The sequence below is a fragment of the Cydia splendana genome, chromosome 4 (assembly GCF_910591565.1).
Source record: "Cydia splendana chromosome 4, ilCydSple1.2, whole genome shotgun sequence".
Taxonomy (NCBI): domain Eukaryota; kingdom Metazoa; phylum Arthropoda; class Insecta; order Lepidoptera; family Tortricidae; genus Cydia; species Cydia splendana.
Window position 1 is genome coordinate 13,791,069 of NC_085963.1, and position 23,733 is coordinate 13,814,801.

Consider the following 23,733-nt stretch of genomic DNA (forward strand, 5'->3'; position numbering starts at 1 on the left):
TTATTAAAATATCTAAAATTATTTATTATCTTAAATTACATGTAAAATTGGCACAATTTCCACAAATTAAATGCGCTAGGGTTGCTTTACCCTGAAACATTACATAATAATACCATATCAATTTATTAAGAAAGGCAAGGTTTCGGTTGTCTTTCTCAAAACAATTGATAAACCCGATAACCAAATGGAAATCTGCAAAAGCAAATGAGTAGGCGGTCAAAAACGCAAGAACCTATCCATGTTTTATAATAGAGTTAAGATTAAGAACTAGAAGCTCATCACAGAACGCGCCACTGCCTGTCAAAAATACATGAAAATTACGTGTCAAAGATTGCCATCGAATATAACTTCGACGATTTTCTAGTTAACAAACTTTTCTATCTAACCCATAATTTATCTAGTCAATAGTGACAAAATGTTATTCTTTGACTGTGGCGGCCTCTAGCAGATTTGAACTAACTACTTGGAGTTCTTCTGTATCCACGGCAGGAAGGCGGTGACGCGCGTGTAGACGCCGGGGTAGTGACCCTTGCCGCAGCCGATGCCCCACGACACCACGCCGACTTGCGTCCAGCGCCCGCCTTCGTTCACCATCAGGGGGCCTCCGCTGTCGCCCTGCACACAAAACAAATTATATAGTAACATTGTTACTCTACTATACGACGTGACAACACCTGGCTTCGGAAATACCATCGGCCATTGCTAACGCCGTTGCCAATTTCGGTCGTCTCACTGATATCAAGCTTGAGACAAAGATAAGCGTTATAAGGCCTAATAATCCCAGTCCTTAACGCGCTTAATAACGCGCAGGCGTCAGGGAGGAATGGAGGCGAGCCGTCAAACGTGTCACAAAGGGAGACTTCCAATGATGACCACGACCGCTCTGTCAAGAGTGTCCCGATCAAGAAGAGAAGAGAATCCCAGTCCTTCTGTATAGCGCAGAAACATGGTGCCTGATAAGCCAGATATCAAAAGCCTAGCTTTTTACTTTGTATCTAGACACATACCACCTCAGTTGTCTAAGATCTATAAGTACGATTATCAACTTCTGTCCCGGAACGTGTCTTATATTGACGGTATAGTTTCCAAGTAATTTACAAAACAAACTAGATTTTTTTTGTTTGTTCAAAATTTTTCATCAAAAATTTGCCATGCCCCCATTTAGAGACCAGATGTAAAAGTTGATTGTACTTACACTGCAAGAGTCCATACTGGCTTTACCGGCGCAAAGCATGTGGTCGACAATACCACCTGGAGCAGCGGCGCCGTACTTCAGCCTGCACTCCTGGTTGGTCCAAATTGGGATTGAGACCTCTTGAAGAACGGAAGGTTGCGGGCCCGCTATAAAACAAGTATTTTTAAATCAGAATGTCACAAAAAATGCTTACAATTTAGGATTTTTTCTGGAATCAATGTGTATTTAGTCGGGAGAGTTGTCTATGATGAATTGATGAATTCATAACACTTGGCTTACGACGAAAAAAGGGTGAAGACGGAGAAATACGGTGAAGCAGAAGAAGAAGAGAACGTTGCGCTTACGCCTCTGAATGAACACTAGTGGTAATAAGTTTCATGTTCATATCTCAAGAACGAGTGTTATCTGTATTAGGTAGCGCAGAAGGTGGTCGCCGGCGGCGTGGAGTTTTTAACCGACTTCTTTACCCAGTAAGAGGAGGTTATTTGTATTCGGTTGTGGCTATTTTGAAACCTACATACAAATGAACCGGGTGTGTAATGCTTAATATAATTATAAAAAAACTATCATACATTTGTTATAACGCCACTTGATATATTATTATATGTTATAATGTAATTTTTACTATACGTTTCCTTTATTATATTGTGATTTCATCTAAACTGGCATTGATATAATGCCTAAAGTAATATAATTTTCAAATAGTATATAGACATATTTCATAATGACATTTGTTATATTATATTTTTGTATAACGTAATACTTAATACAATTTATCAAGTATAATTACATATGTTGTATAACATTTTTTGTCATATTTCATTTACTGATAACGTAAAGTTTTACATACTTTTTATAACTAGTACGCAGACCTACTGCTTTTGCTAGCTATTTTATTCTAGGGAGGTCGCAGTTCTAACCTAACCTAACCAATTTTTTCACGGTTTTCGTTCTGCGGGGGCCGCAGTTCAAACCTAACCTAAACCACTTTTTTTCCTAGAGTATTTTATTCTACGGAGGGTCAAAGTTCTAACCTAACCTAACCCTACTTTTGTTAGGTAGTTATTCGTTTATGCGGAGTCACAGTTCCAACCTAACCTAACCCATTTATGTCATGCAACTATTATGCCAAATAAATAATTATGTGATATCACATGTTATAACAAATAATATGCTTTAGAGTATGTAATAATTATGGCAATGTTTATTAGACGAAGTGTAAATATACCTTATGACCATTATACCAATAATAACATTATGAAAACCGTTAATTAGGTATTACGGCAGTATGCCATTTATTACGTTATTCAAGATAACGATATATCAAACTATAATATATGAAAAGTAATTATAACAAATGTAATGCACCCAAATGAACCACATAATCCATTTTCCTCCTAACCTTGCCACATTAGATACCTGATTTTCAATATGTTCATAAAAATCTTGTTTATTGAATGATGTTGAGGTACGTAAGTGTTTAGTTTACCTTCTCGCAAACTGCCCCATCCAATAACCGTTCCAATCTGACCCGAGTATGCCCGGCTGCCTGAAGGGAGGCAGATGGGCTTGCTGTTCCGCGTGAAGGGCACTGGTTGATCCAAGGTCAGAAGTGCGACGTCGTTGTACTGAAATAAAATATAAAATATAATGATACTTATAACCAAAAAATGGTAAGCCTTTCGACTTTATGGTCTACAATAAGAGATTTTAACCACCATCTCGAGTATTATTCTGATCAGTAGGTAATGGTAATACATTTCCATCATGTTTTTTTTTTCCTAGATTACATCTGTTTTCCTCCCTTCTACATTCCAGTTATTGATAGTCATGTCTTCAGACTTGTTGTTTTGCGATTTTGTCTAAGTTTTTTCTCTTTTCCCGCAGCCTTACCAAAGTGCGCATGTCGAACCCGCGGTGCCGCACAACTCGCTTGATCTTCCTCTCGATGTGCTGGGTTTCAGTGTTGGTGTGGATGTTGTGGTCGGCTATTCTCGCCGTTAAACGTGCCACGTCCCATGATGTCATGCTGGAAATAAAAGGTTTTAATTGATATCTTTCAATCAAAGGACATGGTACGTGGTATATATCAGAAATCAGAATTGACTTGTTATCTGTCGGGGATCACATAGCATTTAAAGAAAGGTAGGTAATAAGTATGTAACTAAGGTACGCAGTCGGTTGCCACAGAAAGTTTGACTGCCGTGTAGTCCTACGATTTACGGCCTCTCGTGAAATATGGCGCTGGTTCCATAGGCAATACGTTATTCGTACGACTAACAAATATTAGTAAGGTACGTACTGGGCCACACAGTGAGCCGCCGATAGCACGTGTCGGTCGTCGATCAGCGAGCCTCCACAGAACTGCCGTCCGCCGTTGAACAGGGCGACGATCCACGGCCACTCGTTCAAGTCGGCGCTGTGACCGCCCACAATGCGTTCTTCATCCAGGAAGGCTTCGTACGTCTGGAAATAAAAAAGGACTTTGCAAAGCTACTTCAAGGTTTACCGCAACACAATAATAGATTCCTAACGAGTTTTTACCTAATAATTATAGCAGTTGACGTTTAACAATACGACAAATAACAACGGTGTAACGGGAAATTTGTTACAAAGTGACTCGTTTTTATTGCTCTTCAGTATATGTATGAATGTAAGTTCTTACCCGGTATCCGTTTTTAATGCCACAAGTGCCGTCGGCCGCAGGGGCAGTCGTAGGATTCGTAGGTCTGGTGGGCTGCGTGGGGTACGCCGGAGGCCAGGACTGTGGACAATTTCAATTTGTAATACCTGCTGTTTTTCAATAATAATTGCGTCATAGTATCCAAAAGAACTGCTGGACAAAAACCCTGCTCAAAATTCGTGCATACCAAAAGTGCCATACCGATCCATTTGACCCTATGCTGAGTCATGAAAATGTTGTTGGCATATGGGCCAATATATTTTATTGAGTGGCCCCGCGTACAGGACGACGCAGTATAGGACCCAGCTAAGAGATGCTGTTTGTTACCTGTTTAGTCGTCGATGGGGTAGAAGTAGGCGGTCTCGTGCCCCACGTAGTTTGGGTTGGGGGTCGGGTGGTTCCTCCTCCGGCCACTTTAAAAAAGAATAAAACATTTTAACATTAACACCTTAACTAAGGGGAACAACGATTTAAAAGATGACCCCCAAAAACATATAACTTCTAGGTAAGAAATGAAACACCACTGGATTGTCGAGATTATTCTCTATGTGAACAATGTACGCCGCAGAACGATGAACTAGTTGTCTTTGGATTACATGCCTCACATTTTTTACGGATGAAAACACGGTTCTGAAAAGTACAATGCGCTGTGATGAATTAGGGTCGGTTGCACCAAACAAATTTTATTGTGTGAGACGTTTCATAGACTTCTGCTGCGTGACGTTGTACCGTCTGCTTGTTGGTGCAACTTGCCCTAAGTCTTCTATCACCACCACCAGCTTCACGCAGTACGCACATAGCCAACAATCGAACTTGAGAAAGTATCAGTCTATCAGCGCTTTTATAATAATGCAAAAACACTGAACAGTTTGTGGTAATTTACCTAGTGTAGGAGGGTGGGTAGGTGCAGCATGGTCTGGCGGGTGCGTGGGCAGTGGCGGGATGGTCGGCGGCCACTGCGCGGGAATCTGACGCATGTTGGCTCCGAACTGCCATTGTGGTGAAAAGGCTGCTAGGTGGCCGGGAAACCTTCAAATGTAAGTTACTTTTTTTATATTATGTATGCTTGTACTATGGGTTGTGTTCCAGAGAATTGTGTATTTAGGCCAAGAAAGGTACGCTCGGCTAGTATGGCGGAATGGAAATAATTAGTAATAGCTGAAATTTTCGGTGTATGGGACAGATAATAAATCTAGTGATTACGTCGACACATAATCCAAATAAATATATTACATTTAGGTATTTAAAAAAAAATGTAAAAATATAAAAAATCACAGAAAGTTTGTAAAAAATATTAATAACATTTTTTAAATTTATACTCATAGAGAAATATTTGCTTTATGACATTAAGCATGAATCACACAAAAAATAATTCTGTATCCTACATTTAAAGTAAGTAACCTACGGTTATTATTAAATTCAGTATATTTCCGTCCTCAAAAATGGTAATAGGCTATTTTTTCTCTCATTATTTCCAAATTACAATAAGTACAAGCGTTGCAATTTAATCGTACACTAAATAATACCGTATGGGAGGTTTTATGGGGTTGTGCATTAATTGCCTGGTTAAAAATGGTAATAGATCAATATCATATGGGATTTTTATTATGAGTTCTCCTTCATCGAATACTGTAAAAATCGGCTTGAAATATGATTCGTAACACAAAAAACCATCAAAAACGTTATCGTTGCTTTAAAGTTGCCGCGCACGAGCCAGCGAGCTAACGCGATTGGTCGTTGCATGGAGCGGGGCGACGGAACGATGAAACTTCCATCGCCCCGAGCGCGAATATTTAAAAAAGTATTTAGTATATTTACTATTTACTCGGTCAAAACATATGTACCAGTGAACGTAAAAAATATGGGAGACTAGATTCGAACTAATTATCAGCTTTAATCTTGGCAAGAGTGCTGTAAATAAGAAAGTAAATTTTACGTAATTGCAGGCTTTCCGTCTTTGCGTGCGCGTTAAATTTAATACAATAATAGGCCAATTATATAGGGCTATTATACTGACACAAACCCAATTTGATAGCAGAAAAAGACGCGAAATTAAAATTTTCTTAGGGAAATCAAATCTTCGCGCCTATAAGTTTAAACTTTAGGTTTCAATAGCGGTCATTTAAGTACCACCCCTCACCACTAAAATGTAATTATCAAAAACGACAGTTGCTAATGTTCCCCAAAGTAAGCATTTCTAGTTAATGCTGCAATACAGTGGTACCGGGCACCTTGCGACGCAAGGCCGAGCAGGAATCGCAAACCTTAAAATATTTGCACTAATTAATTGAGTTAGGATTTTGTTAGTACTCTTTAATTGAATAGCAAAAAATATAAGTTATGCATTAGAAATACCGTTTTTATTCGATTTTTAATTAAGTAATTATTGTTAAACTTATTTTTACCGTGTGGTGTCGGTTAAAATTTCACTAGTAACATCATTTGGCGACTAGGGCAATAAAAGTCGACACCACAACCAACAAATTAACAAACAACAATAACCAACAAATTAACAAACAACAATAACCAACAAATTAACAAACACCAAAAATTTGCAGTAATATTCCAAAACTCGACTGAACGCAAGCGCACCGAACCGTGTCGCTCCCCTGACGCGACTCAGTGTCATAAAACGTAAGGCCGTGGTATTAACGACAGCGGATAGCTGAGCGGCGAGCGGTGACTGCAGGCGGCAATAAGGTGTTCAGTTAATGTTTTTATAATTTGAAATGACTTCGTTTCCATGTAGAAATAACCAAACAGACTTTAGAAGCATTTAATATTTTATTTGTGGCCGTATAAATTATGTTTTATTGGTAAATTAACTACAATTATTCATATTTGTGGATAAAACAATATACATACTATAATTAATACTAAATTAACATTAAATAAATACATTATTTATGACATAAAAATACATTGCGCGTATTTAACTACTTAGCACTGTTTAATTACGATACTTGCAAGCAAGTAGTAAAGTATATGGCTCCATCCTATCCTGTACCACGATATACAAGCGATAACATTTTTGCGACAGTTTTGTATAGATAATGGATTTGTCGCTAGAAAATTACGATATCGAGATAAAAGTCAGGTCTCTGAGCGCTATTGAAACCTAACGCTATACATGTTTTAAATTTGCCGCGCTTTTTCTAGTCAAGCTGAATGTGTTTCACTATAGAATAGTAATCGAATTGGTTCAGATTTAACGTTTAATGCATATAAATAACATAATTAGTAAATAACATAATTTTGGACTAAGTACATTATACATACCTACATGACCTCAGGCTATGGTTTGGCGCACCGTGACCCTGAACGGCGCGGTAATGTGTTACGGCTGTTAAGTGAAGTCCAGACGGGATGATCAAATCGACCGATTTGATCAGAAATGAAATTGGGGTCAATCTCCAAATTAAGCAACAATTAAACAACTGTACCGATATTTGGAACCTCAGAATAATATACCCGGCCGGATACCGGATAGTAACTTTGCTTGATTTCAGAGTAAACAAATTGGATTTAAGAAACAGTCACGGTCATATTGTACATTACTCGTTTATTATTTCAAAACAATTTAAACATCCACTCACTTGCACGCGTAGGTACCTACTCATTTCGAACATAGAAATGAGTCCGCGCCAATGTTCACCACGAAACAGGTTAAAACCTGCACAATGCGCACCTAAAAACCGAAATGTAGGTATTGTTAAATTTAGTTTGTAGTTAATTAGTTTTTTGGTGTAAGTGTATGAACCAAGGTCTGAAATAAATGATTTTTTATTTTTTTTATTGTTCCGCCGGCCGAAGATTTGGCGGTCGGATACCGAATATTTGGCCGACGGTCGGGCCGAATATCCGGTATCCGACCAAACTACTATCCATTGCATTTCTAATTGAGAGTGGCAACACTATCGTAGGTCGTATTGCCCTTTTCTAGCATATACGTCCCTCGCGCCTACACTCCCACCACACAGGCAGGTTGCTTTGTCAGTTATACAAGGCAAATTTTCAAGTCATTGGCATGCTGTTTTTCCATCTGGAAGGTCGTGAAGCTAAACTGCTGGTGAGTTTTTGAATTCGTACCTCAGTTTAGCTGACTATGTTGAAATAGTTATTTATTTTACAAGGGGGCAAAGTTGTTGTTTAACCGCTCGTGCTAATATTGATACTTGAGCAAGTAAAACATTCGAAACATGGAATCTTGAGCGTTGCGAGGGTTTCAAAGCACGAGGGTTAAACAAAATTTGCCCCAAGTGAAACACAAAATGTTTCACCACACCAACCCGAAGCAAATATTAAATGTAAAAATATCATACAAAATCAAATACAAATGAATTTTATTAAATATTTATGATTTAAAAGTCAATTCTACCAGCAAACATAAGAAAACAACTCAAAATTTGCATTTGATTCCTTTGCCTCACTTGTGAATAAAATGAAACTTTGCTCTCAGTCTTTGAAGTGCAAAGTAAGCCTTTCCGAGCTGGTGTGAAATAAATAATTAAATTTTTCACGCCACTGTTCGGAAATGTGGCAATAGATGGTCTAAAACCAAGCTGGAAAGTAGGCAATAGCTGTAGCACTTGAACCACCACTACTACACTCGCGTGCAAAAGTATTGCATCACTTTGCATTTTTTCGTCCGCACCCAATATCTTTGTAATTCTATACCCGATTCTGAAAATTTTGGTATCAACTGAAAGCTTATAATGTAACGCATTAGAAAAATGGTAAATTCAATGAAATTTCGAATCTGAAGACTATAAAAAATCATAAAACTGAAAGTAGTCGCATAATGCTCCAAAAATAAATCCGGAAACTTGAGAATAAAAGTCATTTTTTTAATACAATATCGTTTATTATTATTAAATTAATACTTGGTATTGCCACCTACAGGCCTCCTTTCACAAACCAAGTGGTTTTTCATAGACGTAATTAATTTTCTAATGTGATCATGAGGAATAGCGTCCCACTCCTCCAGCAAGGCTCCCTTCAACTCCTCAACATTGACCAGGGCAGGATTCCGCTTTCGAACCCTCCTTTTTAGGTAGTCCCACACGTGTTCAATGGGGTTAAGGTCCGGGCTCATCGCTGGCCAGTCCATTGTGTCGATGCCCACTTCGAGAATGTAGGCTGCGGTGGCCCTAGCGGTATGACACGGGACATTATCCTGCATTAGGATGAACCCCTCATCAAAAATACCGGCATAAGGAACAACATGTTCCTCCAGGATATCAGTGATGTACTTGGCAGCGGTCAATCCACTGTCACGGCCCCCGCCAGGCACGAAAACCAGTTCTGTCCGCCCGTCGTAGGAAATGCCGCCCCAGAACATTACGGATCCACCGCCATAGGCGACCCTTTCGGAGAAGAAACATTGAGCGAACTGTTCTTCTGGCCTTCTGTAGACTCTTCCTTTTCGGTCACATCCATTCAAACACATTCTGCACTCTTTCAAGAAGAGAACTGGGGTTCATTGCTCAATGGTCCAGTCCTTGTGATTTTCAGTAAACTCTCTTTAGGCTGTACGGTGTCGCGCCAGCAATCTGGGCACCGCTGCGGGCCTCCTGGGTGTCAAGTTCGCTTTCTTAAGTCTTCTTCTTATTGTCTACTCACTGGCAGCCACTCCTCGTACCTCACGCAGACGCTGCTGGATGGCAATGCTGGTCTGGTGTCGATCTCGGAGAGATGTTGTGACAAAGAAGCGGTCGTCCCTCTCTGATGTACACTCTCTGCGGCCGCTTCTTGGTCTTGAAGTAAAGGATCCAGTCCCCTGGAACCTCTGGTAAACTCTGCAAACTGCAGATTGGCTTAAATTCAGCTCGGCAGCTACTGAACGTTGGCTACGCCCCGCTTGCAGGGGCTGGATGATTTGGCGGACTTCAGCTTCAGTGGTTTCCATTTTTCCAGGTCTTTTTCACGGGAAAATACGCGGAGATATGTAACGATCGACTTCTGATAAGTGACTGATAACAACCCCTTCTCTACCCCCGTTTTATAAGGGTCAAGGGTAACGCAACTCGTGCGCGTGATAACGTGAAACCGCTCACAAATCGGGAAAATGCCGATAATTTGAAAAATACTGGGCCGATTTCCATGTTTTTTTACTTTTCGTAAAGCTAAAACTTCAAGGAACATGATTACATTAAAATAATTTAGAGAAATTAACCAGTTTACAAATATATTGGATGCGGACGAAAAAATGCAAAGTGATGCAATACTTTTGCACGCGAGTGTACAATGTTTCATTATTATCATCATCTGTCATTGGTGACAGTTCGCTACAGCAATGAGTATAATTTAAAACATAAAAATCAATAAAAGGTCTTTTTTGGCGCAACTTTTTCCTTCAAAAATAAATTTAGGTTATTTATAGGACCAATTTCTTGTTTAAAAAAAAACGAAATGTCAAACTATTCATTCATTCAGTCAGTTCATTCGATTCACGCTTAAGGCGTTTTTTACTTTTGTAGCTGTTTGTGGTTTTTTTAGCAAAAACGCTTCTAAGTTTAGAGTCCGTTTGAAGCAAACAACATAAAAACGCCTCTTAAATGTGATAAAAAAAAAAAAAGGCGGGATCGGAAAATTCTCACTGAATTTGGATAGTACTATAAAATATAAGAAACACGTATGTACGCTCGCTATAAAAATGAGTTCTTCTAGTGAAGAAAATGATATTCTTACGCTGACGCCTACCGAAATTCAAGAGACAGCACAGGCAGTGGCTAGTAATTTGCTACCAGAGAAATCGCGGGCCAGTACTTATAGTTATCCAAATGTTTCCTTATTTCCTCGCAGTAGTCGTGAAAAGCACTATGTAATGCCTCGGCCGGAAACGCTAAAGATGGAGTCGTATTATTCGAGGGCCTCCACCAACGTGTCGGCCCTCAAACTCACTCGTCCATCTTTTAGCGGTTTTCCGTCTTCTCCTACAATGTACTATAGTTGTCCGTTAAATTATCTAGCAAATAAAAACGATCCGGAATAGTGATGTGAAAGTGCAAGAGGATATTAGAAAGAGAGATGCCTAAGAGTAGCATACCATAATGAATACATGTGTCTTAGCTGTATATTGTATTGTTATAAATAATGTTAAAAATGCTTTATGTTGTTAATGTGTTCCAAATTGTGCTGCTTTGGCATTAGCTGTAAGGTGCAATTTGTTATTTGAATTAATAAATAAATACAATAAATGTTAATTTTACAAAATGTACCTATCAAATTGTATACTTTACTAAATATCTCTCTCCTCACAGGTGTTACAATAAAGGGTGTACGTACTACATTATTAATTAAACACTCATAATATAATTATATTACATACACATAATAAGTATATCATAGGATATGTATAATCACATTGGTTTGGCGTCTTCCCACCACCAGGCGATAACAAACATGTTTCAATATTATTCTTAGGTTCCGAATATCGGTACAGCTGTTTAATGACAGCATTTACACAAAAATAAAACGCTAATTAAATAACTTATCATATTCGGAACTACAGATGCAACGGATAGTTGTTTGGCCGCATACAGGATACGGGAGGTACGGCCTGACCATAGGCCGAATATTCAGTATTCAGCCGCCGAATATTCGGCCGGCGGAAATATTCAGGTTTTTCAGGTGCGCATTGTGGAAGTTTTGGCCTGTTTCGTAATGAACTTTCGCGCGGTATATAGGTCTATCACTAGGTACGAAATTAGTGCGCGAGCTAGTGAATGGAACGTTTAAATTGTTTTAAAATAATAATCGAGTACGATTATATTCCGATATCAAGCATAGTTATTTAGTACCCTTATTTTAGTATCCGGTATCCGTCCGGATATTAAAATAAGGGCGAGATAGGATACCGGATAGTAACCGAATATCCGGTGCATCTCTATTCGGAACCTAAATTTTTAATCCTGCATGGTGCAAATATGTATAATATTGAGACAATGACTTGAAAATTTGTCTTGTATAACTGACAAAGCAACCTGCCTGTGTGGTAGGAGTGTGGGGTAGAGAGGGAGGTATATGCTAGAAAAAGACAATACGACCTAGGGGCTGTCCATACATGACGTCATCTATTTTTGACGATTTTTGTCGCCCCCCCCCCCCCCCCCCCATAAAATCATCAAAAAAACATGCTTCGAATGACACCGTTTCCACCTGCGTCATGCTACCATCATCCGATGTCCAGACCCCCCCCCCCCCCAAATTTGAAATGACTTAAATTTATGAATAGCCCCCTACGACAGTGTTGCCACTCTCAATACTATTTATTCTTAGGTTCCGAATATGGTAAGTTATTTAATTAGCGTTTTATTTTTGTGTAAAACGCTGTCATTTTAAAGCCGTACTTTTCGCCTTATTGCAAAGGAGTAAGGTGCAAAAGTGTAAACATATATTTCACGTCGACTCTTATTATACTATGTTATACTTATTATGGAACTTACTATGTTATACTTATTATGGAACGTAAACTATGAATTGAAAGAGCACGAAATAGTCAATATAATACGTTTGTTGAAAAAAAAAGTCTACAGACGCTTAGGCGCGAAGGGTTATTGTCTCATAGAAAATTTGAATTTCGCGCCTTTTTCTACTGACAAAGTTGTTGGATAGACGTTAATATCAAATTAAAGAGTGGGCCTACACACTTCGCTGTGACAGAATGTGAAAGTGTCACCAAAACTGTCAAATGACTACGATAATAAGTATTCCTTTTATAATGCCACTCCACACTATGCCATTCTGAAATTAAATAAGAACGATAGATAGTCATGCGCAATTTTTATTTTTGTAGTGGGTCATAATTGACGTATATAATTACGAATATAATTTGAACATCAACCAATAATATTGGATATGATATCAGTTATTTTTAATCAGCTATCATTCACGCGCGCGTTCATTTTGCTCAGACTTGGCCGCACAAATATTTGGTGCGAGCGAGACGCCCGCGCACGTTCGAATTGGCCTGTCACTTGTAGCAACTTGTAGGTAAGTACATACTTACCTACATACTATCCACGCGTCCTTGGCACGAACTCCCGCCACCGCCCGCATTGAAACTGTCCCCGCGCGCCGCAAGGAAATGTAATCCTTAGCATTAGCGCAAAGAGTTCAAATTTGGTAGTTTCATTTAGCGAATTTGATAAAATGCACATATTTATTACATTGACCATATTTTTGTGTGATTATGTATTGAATATCACTTTGAACGTTATCAGAACAAAGTCTGCAAGAAATTATATCTATAACCATTTTTTCTAGCATGTTTAAGGCGTAAATATATATACAAGTGATACAAATAATATTGATGTCGGATTCTCGGATAAATAGCTTAATGAGGTAGTTTTATGGTAATTCAATCAAAGACCTAATTATTACTTTTTTTTATATCAAGTCACGACGTATATCCATGAGGCCCCGCCATTTATTGAATGAGTTATTTTCCGTGTTAATATTTTGACTGATTCCATTGTCGACTCATTATAAATATTATTTTCGTCACGTTTACGAACTAAAAATACTATTACTATTTTTAACAAACAAGAACGGCTCTTTTTTTAAACTATTTTTTTTTTACCTACTTCCGGACAGAAAGTTTTTTGGATTCGAAAATAAAGTATCTTAAAATGATCTAAAGAACAGGAATAAAAAAAAAATTGCCTATTACTAATTAATGTTTAACGTAAGCGTATCTTTACTGGAGTAATTGTGATAACCTAAACTGCTTTCTATCACTGCACTTCACCGCACGCCAACAGCCAGGTGATCAAGCTTCACACAATGGATGGATTTTAAATGGCAACGACCGGCAAATTATGATTTCAGATGACTTTCCTCCCGCGAATTCTCCCGAAATATTTCCGAGCCAATGTTCAAAATAATGTTAAATGAAGATGTTCATAGAATAAAGCAACAACATAGAATAAAGAAAACCGTGTTGAATGAATCTCGGTCTTATAGGTAATGACCTACAAGATTAGTTGTAGTTACTCAAATTATGAACTGGATATGTATTCTGCTTGTGTGTTTTAGCTTTGCTAGCGCGCACGGGTCGGTTCATTGCCCAATCGTGAGCATCCGTAATAGTATGTAATATATGAAGGTCCCTAATAGTAGGTAGTAGCGCTTTAATACATAGTTGCTTAATGGATATTAGTTACATTTCCCTTTCAGGCAGCAGAAGCATGATGCGCTATAATACCATTAATAGCGGTACTTACGCTTGATAAGCCAGAGGCGGTCCCTGCACTGGCATGACCTGGGGCAGCATGCCCAGTCGCTGGACATCAGGTTCTTGCTGTGGCGGCGTGCCCACCGGCTCCGTGCAACACACGCCGAACACCTGTGGTAAGAAACAAATTGGAAGCTCTTCGTATGATTCTTGGTGAAGGAATTTAACACTATTACTTGTAGGTGGGAAGCAACACATCTACGGCGTTTACCGGCGCGAGTAAATCTCCAAGCTTTGGAAATGCTGAAAGACTCTGATCTCTCATTAGATCCTATGGTATCACACCAAAATTAGCTTTAGATAGGAATCACCAGAGAAGGCGTTGGTAAACGTGTCCAACAAAGTGCGCTTGGCTGACTATCATTAATAGGGATGATGACACATGTTGAATTTTATAACAAAATCTAGTAAAATAGATAGCAAATGAGCAATTTATCACATATTGTGAATATTAAAAAAAAATGTGGAAATAATACAAAAATACAGCACCTGAAAGTTTCAAAATTTAAGTTTTTTTTTAACTTCTAAAAACTAAATAAGTAAGGATACCATTCGATTCCTCACATTTTATCCAAAAAAAGATTGTATGGCAACTATATGTATATACATAAACGCAATATTTCACCGACAAAAACGCAATTTTCTTGTTTTGTTCATAGTGTTCATACTTCAAGATGGACTCTCAGTGACCTTGACGTCACGGTCACTTATCGTTTTGTTAGGGGCGTTTCGCGAGTGAAGTACGACTGTCGGACTTTGACTATCATTTCTGACTTTTGTATTGCTTTAATACAATGGGTCCCATATAGACATTTGATCCTAAAAACAAACCTGATTGATTGATACCATAATGAAAATTTGTCATGTAGCCTATTGTTACCGTAAAATGTGACGGCTCTGAAAGGCTTTGAAGGGCAGGGTCGACTTAGAATTTTCAGTTTTACTTTTAAGCCATAATATGTTTATAACCGGGATTTTCGGTAGTATGTCAATATGAATTCATGATTAATTTAACTAGTTACGTGATAAAAATAGTGAGTGAGTAAATAAAAATAGGATACCTAATGCTAATTTTATCGCCGTAAAGTAACCCCATTTTTCCTAAAGTTGCCCTATTTTACGGTACAGAAGCAATGGCTATGGGCTGTGGTGCGAGTTATCCTGGCCCAACATGTTGACCCAGTATGGACTCCCGCTTTATTCAGGGGACAAGTCATTAAATCAAGTACCTCTGTCGAGTGTAGGTATTTAAAACGTTAAATAATTAGATTGTTTAATCAAAACGGCTTATATTTTTTTAATTAAAGCGTTATAGTTACTATACAAGCATTCATAGTTTAGAAGAGCTTATTCAGCGAGCATTATCAGAAATGTATAACATTAATCTTCAAAAGTTTCGCTATACCGACATTTATTCGAGAAACTAGTAGTTACATGCGATTAAATGTTATCGATTGTAATTTTTTGCCATAACTGCTGAGAAAAAGAAAACCGGACCGAAGATTAGCATCAGGGTTTCCATACAATTGTGAGCGTATTTATTTACATTATTTATAGAAGGATTATCATACCAGGCGAAGCTTTTTTTGTCCTACTCAAATTACAACCACTGCCGTCGAAATAAATATGTTCTTGCTAAATATATACCAAACATTTTATCCAAGAAATATTAAGGTCGGCGGCACATATGTATTCATAATTGATTACCTACTTATCCTCTTTACGTATTATCCCTTTAGGTCAACAGTGTTTTAACGAGAACATAATTACACTAGAAATGTCCCTGTACATTACGATTATGGCCGTTCCAGGCCAGACATTATTGCTTTACCACTTTATAGACTCTCAGTACGCGTTCCATAAACCTTCCATATGCTAATTACTTCACAAGAACAGATATACAATTTATTCGGCAGTGTCCATTTCTGTATGTACCCTGAGGTACGCTACATATCAATAATGTCTAGAAATGTTTCTTTTTATATCCTTTGACCGGATAAGCCAGTATTTTAGGTAGTTATATAAAAATATAGGTAGCAATGACGCCCCCATTCGAACTCAAGACGTATTGTATGCAACTTGAGCAAATCCAAAAATTGAACGTATTGTCTTTTCAACCATTCGACGCTAGGTAACTGTACTTAAGTTTAATTTGCAGACTCGCCTCCATGTTGTCGGCGCTGATGTAACTGCAGGTATCGTAGTGACCCATGACCCAGCCGTTGGAGCCCGACAAGTCAGCCACCTTCAGCAGCGGGTAGCAGTCGTGGAAGCTCTTGCATGTGCCCTGTTTGCCGAGCGTCGTCTCGCAGTCCAGCCCGAACGCTCCTTCGGGTTGCACCTTTATGTTATCAAGTTAGTGAATTCACTTTCAGTGTAGGTACGACTACGGCCTAAGTGGCCAAATACATTGGAACATAACTTTATTTCTGTGGTAGCATATGTGTTACGATATATTTGGCCACATTAACTGTTTTTATCTGTTTGATACTGATTGTACTTCTGTTGTTTATGCTCCTTAAATAAACCTAGCGTACAACTTGCTATTGCTCAGATTGCGAGATTTGGTATGTAGAGTGTAGAGACACATAAATCTCTGGGTTACAGATTTTAATCAAGTTAAAGGTAACTTAGTTACACATTTTAGATGTTCTGTTGGTACATCTGCGGTCTCGTCTAGAAGAATAATATAGTTATTTGTTTTACAAGGGGGCAAAGTTGTTGTTTAACCGCTCGTGCTAATATTGATACCCGAGCAAACGAAAGATTCCAAAATTGAACCACGAGCGTAGCGAGTGGTTCCAAAAATGGAATCTTGAGCGTTGCGAGGGTTTCAAAGCACGAGGGTTAAACAAAATTTGCCCCCGAGTGAAACACAAAATTTTTCACCACACCAAACCGAAGCAAATATTAAATGTAAAATATCAAACAAAATCAAATTAAAGTGAATGTTATTAAATATTTATCATCCAAAATCATCATTTAAAAGTCAATTCTACCAGCAAACATAAGAAAACAACTCAAAATTTGCATTTGATTACTTTGCCTCACATGTGAATTACTGATAGCAAAGTGCAACTTTGCTATCCGTTTTTGAAGTGCAAAGTAAGCCTCTCCGAGCTGGTGTGGTGAAAAAGTATTTATTTATAGGTATGTTACATTTGGTAGAGACCATTCAAAAACAATAACAGTTGATTTATAAAAAGGACAACATGACATTAAAAAACTAGATCACGATGCCCATTCAAATTCGTCATAGTGGGATCAATGTTTGTGGCAAAAAGTTGAACCAAAACAGGGATCAAAACAACCACGAAAGGTCAAAATGACGAATTTTATTTGATGGTTATCAATTATTTAATTAAAGCGGCCATTTATTTTAATTAACCGAGTGGGTGCATCCGGTGTTGTGTATTTTGAGCTCAGTAGGTAATAAATGTTTATTTTTCTAATTTTAATGTTTTTGGCTGTTACATGTGGCAATTTTCGTCATTTTTGTCCCAAAATGTACCTTATGTTCAATAAAATAAATTACTGCGTAGGGGCTATTCATAAATTACGTCATTTCAAATTAGGGGGTGGGGGGCCTGGACATCGGATGATGGTAGCATGACGTAGGAGGAAACGGGGTCATTCGAAGCATGATTTTTGGATGGTTTTAGGGGGGGGGGGGATCAAAGGGGAAACTAAAAAGTATCTTAATTCTCACCTGTCTCAGCAAAATAAGTTGTTTTCCACTGCGAGTGTTGTTTGTGTGTTCGCGTTTCACCCGACTCGCGGGAGCTGAAAACGAAGTTTTCATGTCAAGAAAATTACTTGGAAAAATTTGTTTTTTTCGTGGCAAATACTCCTGCTCGTATTCAACCATAATCTAGTTCTAAAGGATCTGTGTTGGTTGACCCGATTGAATAAAACCAACGAAAAGAAAGACCTACTTCTAGTAAAACAATGTCAGGTTTATTATAGTAAGTGTAGACCTGCTGCTGTTTCCTAATCATCAGCTTATTTGGTTGTGTAGCATAATTTCTAAAATCAAGTTTCCTAAGTACGAAATTCCTAAAGATAGAACATCGAAAATCAAAATGTCTAATGTACGAAATTCCTAAAGATGCATGGCCTACGGTTAATCAACCTATTTTTTAAATGTCTAAAGTACAATACTGCTAGTGCACGAAAATACTAACGATTTTTTTTCCTACGTTCAGTTGACCTAAGTTTAAAAAGGTATAAATTGCGAAATTTCTAACGACATTTGTCCTACGTTTAGCTGACTTTAGCTTAAAGAGTCTAAACAAAAAAGAGTCAAAAAACCTTTCCTTTACAACTTAACTGGACGGAACCCCGCGGGCTCCTATTTCTGGACGGTTTGCCCTTCGGGCATCTGAAGCTACCTAACGAACCTAACCTACCTACCTCCCTACTCTTTTTCCCCCAAAGTGTACTGCTTTCACGGACATCACACTAAACTAAATCAACAGGTAGGTAGGTTAGGTTCGTTAGGTAGCTTCAGATGCCTGAAGGGCAAACCGCGCAGAAATAGGAGCCCCGCGTAGCGGGGCTCCGTCAACTCAGGGTAAGAAGGAAATGTTCTCGGAAATATTGATTTTCAATATATTGTCATTAGGCTTTTTGAACGTAGCTATTTTGAGAATTAGACATATTGACTTTCAAAGCATTGTCCTTAGGCATTTTGTACAAAGGAATATTGATTTTCGAAAATGAGATCGTTCGATTAAAAGTGTATTAGGACATGCATCTTTAGGAATTTCGTACATTAGACATTTTGATTTTCGATGTTCTGTCGTTAGGAATTTCGTACTTAGGAAATTTGATTTTAGAAATTATGCTATATAACCGCTTATTTTACGCATGGTTTATACGTAGGTACTACTAAGTATAGTCGAGTCGGTGTCCTACCATAAGTACCCAGTTTTCTATACAGCTAGTATGTTGACGTAGGTACTTGTGGCATTTACTGTAGGTACATCTACTAAAATATACCACCTTAATATAAATACATATATATGATGGACGAGGTAAATAAAACGGCTAAGCTAAGTACCGTTAAATCAACGTAGGTAGGTACTTCACCTATTCTATTGAATTAATCCGAGTAATACTCGTAAAGACGCCCGGTAAGTTTTAAAAGGTTTTCAATTGTAGGTACTTACTTAAAATTGTATTATTACTCGTAAAATTATATCAATATTAACTAGTCTTTCTTTCGCTTTGCGTGTTACACCGAATGAAATTAATGGAAGTAAGTTTTAACTTGATATTGAATCGATAAAAAAACGGCCAAAAGTCATTTTCTGAAGCAATAACCTGTTTAATGTTAATTCGCTGTCGGAGGAACCCGCTCAAACCTTAAATTAAGGTTTTTGAAAACGGCTGTGGGCGGTGATGGTAATCTGCAAGTTATTTCGTATCACCTAACGGTTTGCTTTTATTGAAATATTTACGTACCAACGTTGGAGTCATGCCATTCAAACTGCGCCCACATTATGTGTGTAGCATGTTTAATACAGTTTCTATCTACAACGTGGTTGTGATGGTTACACACTTTGGCTTTAGTATTTACCGCCACGTGATTTCCTTCGCGTTAGAAATTTTAGAAACCATTGTTTGTGGTTACCTATTATTAGTCACCTAAAAAAATTGGGTGGTATCTAGACAATCAACTCGGTGGTCTATCTTAAATGTCACTACATATGGCCATGGGCATGTTTTTAAATTACGATCACGTTACACTGATGGGTGCTCGCAACATGCGCCTTAAGTTCTAGGTAATTAAACCTTATTTCCTATGACTCTTCGACGAGAATATAGTAGCCCTAAAGGCCAACTCAAAAAAAACTTGTTACTCTAAAATGTAATTTAAGGTCGTGAAGTTAGGGACTATTTTAACGTCACGCTTACTTGCGTGTATCCCTAGAACCGGCTGATCCGAACGGTCGACGGACACCTTGAACTTGATTAAATTGGAGCATCGGAACTTATTTTCTGCCCTGTGTTCAGGGTTCCTTAAACAGTTAACCAACAAAAAGTAGACTGATGACAAGGCATTAAATTGCGATTATCTTCATTTGAATGACAATCGGGCGTTAGATCCCACCCACTACACTTATTATCAGGTGTCATGTACAGTCCGCATTCGAAATCGCAGTAACGCTTATAATACCACAAAAAATAAGTCAATTTAAAAATTACAAGTTCAACGGCCAGCGATTTCTCAGCAGCCCGGCCATACCTTATATAGGTAATAGTCGTTTGCCTACATCATGTCAAAAAAATATATAACTTCGAGAATTTGTCTCGAAATGTCACAATGTTGTCGAGTAACTCTCGTTACACAAATTAATTAGCAAATAGTTGTAGTGTAGGGAATGCATTAAATTCCACATTGTTGTCATTTAGCTTTAGGTTCTCAACTAGCCGGTTGACATTGAAATAGGCAAGAGATAAATAGGTACAATTGTTCTTTTAGGTTTCCGGGTTCAGCGGCCTAATGCAATGAAATGTCAGGATAAGTGCTCGGATCTGTCTGATCTAATTAATGAACTTGGGGTGAGGCAAAAAGTCGGAGCTTCTCAGAACCGATGGTGAGGAGTCTTCGATTGATGTGGGCGGAACATTTGCATTGAATCGATCTTTACACATCATCCGAATAATGGCGTGGACATACCTATAGGTTGATGACCAGGGCCCCATTTAACAAGATACGATTTCTATATGTACTGAAATATAACTTTAGTCAGTAAATGTCAAATCTCTCGACAGTGATGCTTTTTTGTAATATTCTTAGACACATTTGTTAAAAAGCCGGTCCACAAAACATGTAGGTATCGAACAACTGTTACTCATGTTTGGTGGTTCGAATATGTTATTTGTGCTTTAATAGATTTGTTCACACGTAAGTATATTCTATTCAAAAATTAACATAAGTTAGAATACAATGACATATTGTATAAGTAATTTTTTTATAGAACCTTATAAGTTGCTTTAGGACATACTCGTATTAAATGCGACCCTTAGCTCTGTTTTTGTAAGGATTATTGAAAAACTAACCAGCTAATTGGCTTGACGTAAATAAATGTATATTTTTTCTTTCTTTCTTCTTTCTTTCTAATTACTTGGGTTTTTATTAAAATAAATATTACAATATTGTCTAAACCTACCTTATTTTTCATAAATATATTTAGCACAATTGAATTTTCTTAGGGCCGGTACAGATAGACTGCAACTTGTATGGGAACTGCACGCCGACGATGCAGTTTGCGTGCAGTCGGCGCGGCGTGCAGTTCCCATACAATTGCAGTGGGTTGCAGTCCGTCTGTATCGGCCCTTACAGATCCACATGTTATGATTCGTATCAGTCTGTATTAGTTTTCGCCGCGACCGGACATCTCAGTTGCAAATTTAAACTTTCTCTAGCCTCAAAACCTCATACTCGCGCGTGTTGCATTGTTTTAGTCCGCGCCATACAACGCTTTACTAAACCATGTCCTTTCTTCACACGACTAACGTAAACAAACATGTAACTACTGTTACCTTCAATGGACATGACCGGAATTGAAATGGCTGAATGGAAATTAATTTCCCTTAAATTACAATGAATTATAAAAGTTATAAATCTTATAATATTGGCTCAATTTTTAACATTAGTAAACATCTATGTGTATAATCAGCTTCAAATAGATAGTTGCAGCCAAGTAAAGGCTGTGTAAAAAATACCCCGTAAAAAGTAGGTACCTTATTCCTATGGTTACAAAGTGTGGTTATATTGATAGGTACCTATTTGATAATCTATCTTTTAAAAAATAATCTTTATTGCCACACCTTAACAAACTATATACAATTTATGAAAAAAAAAGAAAAAGCTAGAAATGCAAAATAAACTTAAACTTATCAACTAAACTTAAGTTATACCTAGTTTTATATATGATGAAGCAAAGGGTCCCAATCTCAGCTGGCTAACTTTGGCTGTCACTATCTATTTGACGCTGACTGTATTTAGTTAATAACGATTAATTAAATAGTGTTCCATTTTTTATAACTTCTGTACCGAAAAATAAAATTATAACAAACATAAGAAAATACATTAAGATCGCTTACCATTTAAAACTACCGCATCGTCAGTGTAAAACGCGCCGTCCTTTTCAGAAAATCCGTTTAAACCATCGGAGACACTCTCGCATACCAAGCCTAGTAAGGCGAAGCAGAAGGCCGCTAATCTATTCCTTAGCAGCATCTTGACACAAATTCTACCCAGGAACCATGCACAAGAATTGTTCAGAAAATGTATCAGTTTGGGACGCGCGCGAAGACCGTACGGCCCACGAGGTGGCTCTTTGCGAAATGCTTGGGTCCGTTGCCTCCGCGCCTTTATAATATTTTTGCACGGACACTCCATATATAAAAAGTTGAAAAGATAACAGAGCTTTTCCTCCTTTTGTAAAGCCTGACATTTGCGGCGCGGCCAATGATACCGAAGCTCTGTAAATTATGACAACCATTAGGTTCGATGCACTTAAGATGGATTATGCCTTTCAGGATATGATGATTCGTGATATCGCAGTGACATGGGAGTTCCGTTACACTTAAATAGGTACAACGTGAGTAACAAATACTCAAGAAGATTGTATAAAATAGAAGCACAGTTTATAATCATCATTTATTTATTCAAAATATTTAGAAATCATAAACTTACGTTTTGTTAGTCCAACGTTTTTTTTATCATAATCCCCTTGAAATTGCTTTTTATGGCAAAATATTAGTATTAATCGTTATTTCAGGCAACTAGTGGCCCATAGATAAATACCTTAAAACTAGCATACATATTATCTATCTATACATATAATAAAGCTGAAGAGGGTCGAAAGTCTGTACATGGAAGATATTCGAAAAAAATTTGGCTGGGGATACTTAGAATCGATAACAGAACACGTTCCAATAGTTTTTAGAATTTTTGTCTGTTTGTCTGTTTATCTGTTTATCTGTTTGTCTGTTTATTTGAACGCGCATCACGTGAAAACGGCTGAACGGATTTTGATGAAAACTTTACTAATCTGTCGAAAAAATCCCCGGCCAGGTTATAGGCTATAAAAATTCAACCCCTAAAAGGGGGGGTAGCCACAACACTCGATTGACTTAAGTTTGCCCCTGAATCTTATGGCGCTACTTAGGAAAGAGGGGCAAACTTTTTCGCGCCTGGTTAGGACTAAAAGTAATTTAAAAATGTACAATTCTGTGTCAAATTGCGTTTTTTTTTATAACGAAAAATTTTCGCGCTCGCTTCGCTCGCGTTTTCAATTACATTCTGAGATATGATAAAGGTGATATTGGGGTGGCAACTGCAGCAGCATTACGAGTACTCTGTTGCAACGTTACTGCTGCAGCACTGTCAATTTTCGTGATAAAATGATGTGACTGATTTCCATACTAAAAGTAAAAAAGTACAACTGTCTATCAAATTGCGTTTTTATATCGAAAAATTTTCGCGCTCGCTTCGCTCGCGTTTTCAATAACTTTCTAAGACATGATAAAGGTGATATTCGGGTGGCAACTGCAGCAGCATTACTCTGTTGCAACGTTACTGCTGCAGCACTGTCAATTTTC

General features: G+C 37.9%; 1 protein-coding gene across 1 annotated transcript; it reads right to left on the reverse strand.

Moving 5' to 3' along the window:
- Positions 1-22,679, reverse strand: LOC134789932 (transmembrane protease serine 9). Its single transcript, XM_063760658.1, has 12 exons — positions 22,231-22,679; positions 17,825-17,898; positions 16,280-16,456; positions 14,105-14,226; positions 4,762-4,907; positions 4,206-4,291; positions 3,861-3,959; positions 3,498-3,661; positions 3,089-3,224; positions 2,685-2,823; positions 1,196-1,341; positions 1-615 (listed from the first exon to the last, which is right to left on the reverse strand). Exons 1-12 carry the CDS (start codon positions 22,526-22,528, stop codon positions 460-462), a joined length of 1,743 nt encoding a protein of 580 aa, XP_063616728.1. The 5' UTR covers positions 22,529-22,679; the 3' UTR covers positions 1-459.
- Between the last annotated feature and the right edge of the window lie 1,054 nt (positions 22,680-23,733).

Bases quoted from the DNA above. Each gene is read 5' to 3' on its own strand.
- LOC134789932 (XM_063760658.1), bottom strand. From the start codon at position 22,528: ATGGAGTGTCCGTGCAAAAATATTATAAAGGCGCGGAGGCAACGGACC. The intron at 4,292-4,761 runs GTAAATTACCAC...TCTTTTTTAAAG, and splicing joins TACCCACCCTCCTACACTAG to TGGCCGGAGGAGGAACCACC. The intron at 2,824-3,088 runs GTAAGGCTGCGG...ATTTTATTTCAG, and splicing joins GGTTCGACATGCGCACTTTG to TACAACGACGTCGCACTTCT.